The 3,328-nt window shown below is 53.7% G+C and overlaps 1 protein-coding gene across 1 annotated transcript; it reads left to right on the top strand.

Annotated features, from left to right (window-relative positions):
• Positions 1 to 307: 307 nt before the first annotated feature.
• Positions 308 to 1,852, top strand: LOC115598473 (inositol 1,4,5-trisphosphate receptor-interacting protein-like 1). The gene is made up of 2 exons (XM_030452504.1): positions 308 to 616; positions 770 to 1,852. Exons 1-2 carry the CDS (start codon positions 308 to 310, stop codon positions 1,850 to 1,852), a joined length of 1,392 nt encoding a protein of 463 aa, XP_030308364.1.
• The last annotated feature ends 1,476 nt before the right edge of the window (positions 1,853 to 3,328 follow it).

The following is a 3,328-nucleotide window of genomic DNA, read 5'->3' as shown; positions in this document are numbered from 1 at the left end:
GGGGGTGGGTTCTCACCCTGCACCCAGGAGAGCCTTGGCCAGGCCTTGGGGCTGCTGCCACAAGGGGTGGGCACAGGCCTTGCTGCCTCCCAGCTGCATCGGCTTCTCTCCTACCTACTCACAGCTCCCTGTGGCTCCCAGACCTGCTCCCCACCACCACAGCTCCCTCCTTCTCTCCCTTCCTCCTTCACTCCCAGACCCATGACAACAGTGCTGTCCTTCCCTCCCTCACAGCCCCACTGAACACCTTCGCTCCTTCATCCAGCAGGGCATGGAAGCCTTAATACTTGTGCTGCTTGTGATAGCCATGTTCCAGTGCCTACAGGCGGGGATACATCATGAGTGGGATGAGGAAACTCACCAGCGCAAGCAGCAGCGTGAGGAGATGCTGAGCCAGGAAACGCCTCAGCAGCTGCAGGAGCTGGAGCAGGAGACCCAGAAGCCGGGGACTGAGGAGCCAGATTTTTACTGGGAGGCCTGGATCTTTGCTGCCATGGTGATATGGTGGTTCTGCATTGTTGCTGGAGTCCTGATTGTACACTACTTCAGCAGAAAGAGCCATGATCCTGACAGGAATGGCGAATCAGAGAACAACTCCAGTGGTGATGAGGAGCAGGTGCATGAAGAGGAGCAGGAGGATGAAGAGGAGCGAGAGGAGGAAGAGGAGCGAGAGGAGGAAGAGGAGCGAGAGGAGGAAGATGAAGAAGATCCTAATGCCGAGAGGGATCTGGGCAAGATTTTCATGAAGCGCATTCAGTGGCCTGTGCAGAACTTGGCCTACAGGAGCCAGGTGGTGAATGATCTGGTGGACGACCTCCTCTGTGCAATCAGAGAGCACTTGCCAAAGAGTTTCTACGCAGTGCTGCAAACAGCCATGAAGGTAGGCAGTGTCTTTGAAGGCTGGGATCCACATGAGGATGATGCTGTCTACCAGATGCTTGTGCCTCTGAAGCCCCCCTGTGGGTACACCTTCCACCTGGAGCTGGGCAGCACAGAAGACATTCCTGAAAGGAACTTCAGTGTCCGGGTGCAGCTGGAGTGCACCTGCACAACGGAGCAGCCATCAAAAGAGAGGCTGTGCCTCCTTCACAACCCTGAGAAGAATCTGAGCAGGAATGAGCATCTTAGCCTCCTCAACACCCTTTGCACCAGATCCTATCTAGACATACACAAAACTGCTCTCTGGTTCCAAAAACAGGTGAGGTCAGCCTGGGTGTTGGTGCCTCAGTCACATCACTACAATATGGTGGTGCTGCCCTCCAGCTGCTCCTGCAAGCTGCGTCTGACAAGTTCCTCCATGAGAAGCCTCTTGGTTGAGGTTCTGTTTGGGGTACAGCAAGGTGACTCAGACATCTTCCTGAGCAGCCAGAGTTCAGAGACCGCCTTCAACCCCAGCACCATGTGGCTAGAGAGCTATGCTGTGGCAGAGTTCAAGTTCTTCAGGAATATGGCCTTGCGGGTCCCATACAACAGCATCCACCTGAAATGCCTGCAGATCTTTGCCCGCATCGTGGTGGGAACATGCTATTCCACCTATACCATGAAGACAATTGTGATGCACCTCCTGACCACCATCCCCCTGTCAGGCTGGTGCAGGAGGCATTTCCTGCTGCGGCTGATGGACATCATGGGGTGCCTGTGCTGCTGCCTGGAGAACGCACGCCTCAACCACTTCTTCTTTGGCAATGAGAATGTGCCTGAGGAGATCATCCTGCCCCCAGCCCTCCGAACAGCCAAGCCATTCAACCTTTTCCAGCACATTGAAGAAGATCCAGACACACAAGCAGAGGCACTGGGACAATACCATTTCCTGCTGGAACGGCTCCAAATGCTGCTGTTCTACGGGCACTAACAAGAGGTCTGCACGCACATAGCTCTGTTTGTGAGGCAGACCTCAGACAGCAGACCTCAGACTGTAAGAAAAAGAGGGAAAGATGCAGGACATGGAAAGGGAAGGGAGAATTTGGCACAGCAGCCCTCCACCAAGAGTGGCAGCATTCTCCTCTGGACAGACTGCCCAGCACAGCAGCTGGTGATGACTACACTGGTGACGAGGATAATTTTCCTCCTGCTTTGCCCTTGTGCTGGCTGCCACCAGGATGGCATTTCACATGGACCCAGAAATTCTTGCTGGCAGGTCCAGCTGGGCATGGACCAAGTGAGAGTCACCGCTGATGTGTGCACAGGATACCGAGAATGCGCTGCTCTGTCAGGAGTGGGAATTGCTGCCACACCTTTCCTCCTCAGCAAAAGCCCCTGTGGGGAGTCAGAGCCAATGCAGCTGAAGAGGCTGTTGCAAGGAGGCTTGTGAGAGAGACTCCTGTCACCACATGGATGGTTACTGCCCTCCCTTTTCAAGAGAGTCCTACTCCTACCAACAGACTCCTGTCACCAGCTGGGCAGTGATCGCCTCCACCTCCTCCAGAGAGTCTATTGCTTCTGGGAGCTTTACCCTGTGCAAATTTGCCAATAAATGGCCTGTTTGAACAAATGCTGTGTCTGTTGAGTGTCTGTGCATCACTTTGTTGGGGAACGAAGGTGTCAGTGCTGACTGCTCATCTGTGACAGAGCCAGAGAGCAGTCTGCAGGAGAGCTGATGTGGTGGTGGCCTCTGCTTTCACTGAATTTGTAACGAAGACTGCCCCATCTGCACTGGGGACAGTGGGAAGAACTCCTGCTCCCTGGATTGAGATGATGTTTGGGGTGAGGCATGGTGACCCAGACATTCTCCTGAGGATCAGCAGGTAGGCAGAGGCCAGTGTGTGTTAGGATGTGGCCAGAGAACTGCGCCGTGGCAACCAGGTAGATTGGATATTAGGAAGATGTTCTTCAGTATGAGGGTGGTGAGACTCTAGAACAGATTGCCCAGAGAAGTTGTGGGTGCTTTCTCCCTGGAAGTGCTCAAGGCCAGGTTGGATGAGGCCTTGAGCAACCTTGTTTAGATGAGAAGCATTCCTGCCCATGGCAGGGAGGTTGGAGTACCTGATCTAAGGTCCCTTCCAACCTAAGCCATCCTATGATTTTTCTGACTGTCCCTCTGTAAGTTTTGAAATGTTGCAATAATGTCTCCTGGGAGCCTTCTTTTCTCCAGACTGAACAACCTTAACTCTCTAGGTGCCCTAGCCCTTAGATCATCTTCATGGCCTTCCTCTGGACTCACTCCAAGGGCTCCATGTGCTTTCCTGTTTAAACAGCCCTTAAACTGGGCTCAGCTCTCCAGGTGGGGTCTGACCAGGGGGAAGTTGAGGGGAAGAATCACTTCCCTTGACCTGCTGGCCACGCTGCTTTTGATGTATTTCCAAAACCAGTTGTTTGCTTGGGCTGCAAG

This window comes from Calypte anna, chromosome 5A (assembly GCF_003957555.1).
Source record: "Calypte anna isolate BGI_N300 chromosome 5A, bCalAnn1_v1.p, whole genome shotgun sequence".
Taxonomy (NCBI): domain Eukaryota; kingdom Metazoa; phylum Chordata; class Aves; order Apodiformes; family Trochilidae; genus Calypte; species Calypte anna.
This window is presented reverse-complemented; position numbering and strand designations above follow the sequence as displayed.

What these genes read in the sequence shown, in the direction of transcription:
- LOC115598473 (XM_030452504.1), top strand. Translation starts at nt 308, where the DNA reads ATGTTCCAGTGCCTACAGGCGGGGATACATCATGAGTGGGATGAGGAA. An exon ending in CCAGTGGTGATGAGGAGCAG is followed by an intron (nt 617 to 769) that starts GTGCATGAAGAG and finishes TGGCCTGTGCAG; the next exon opens with AACTTGGCCTACAGGAGCCA.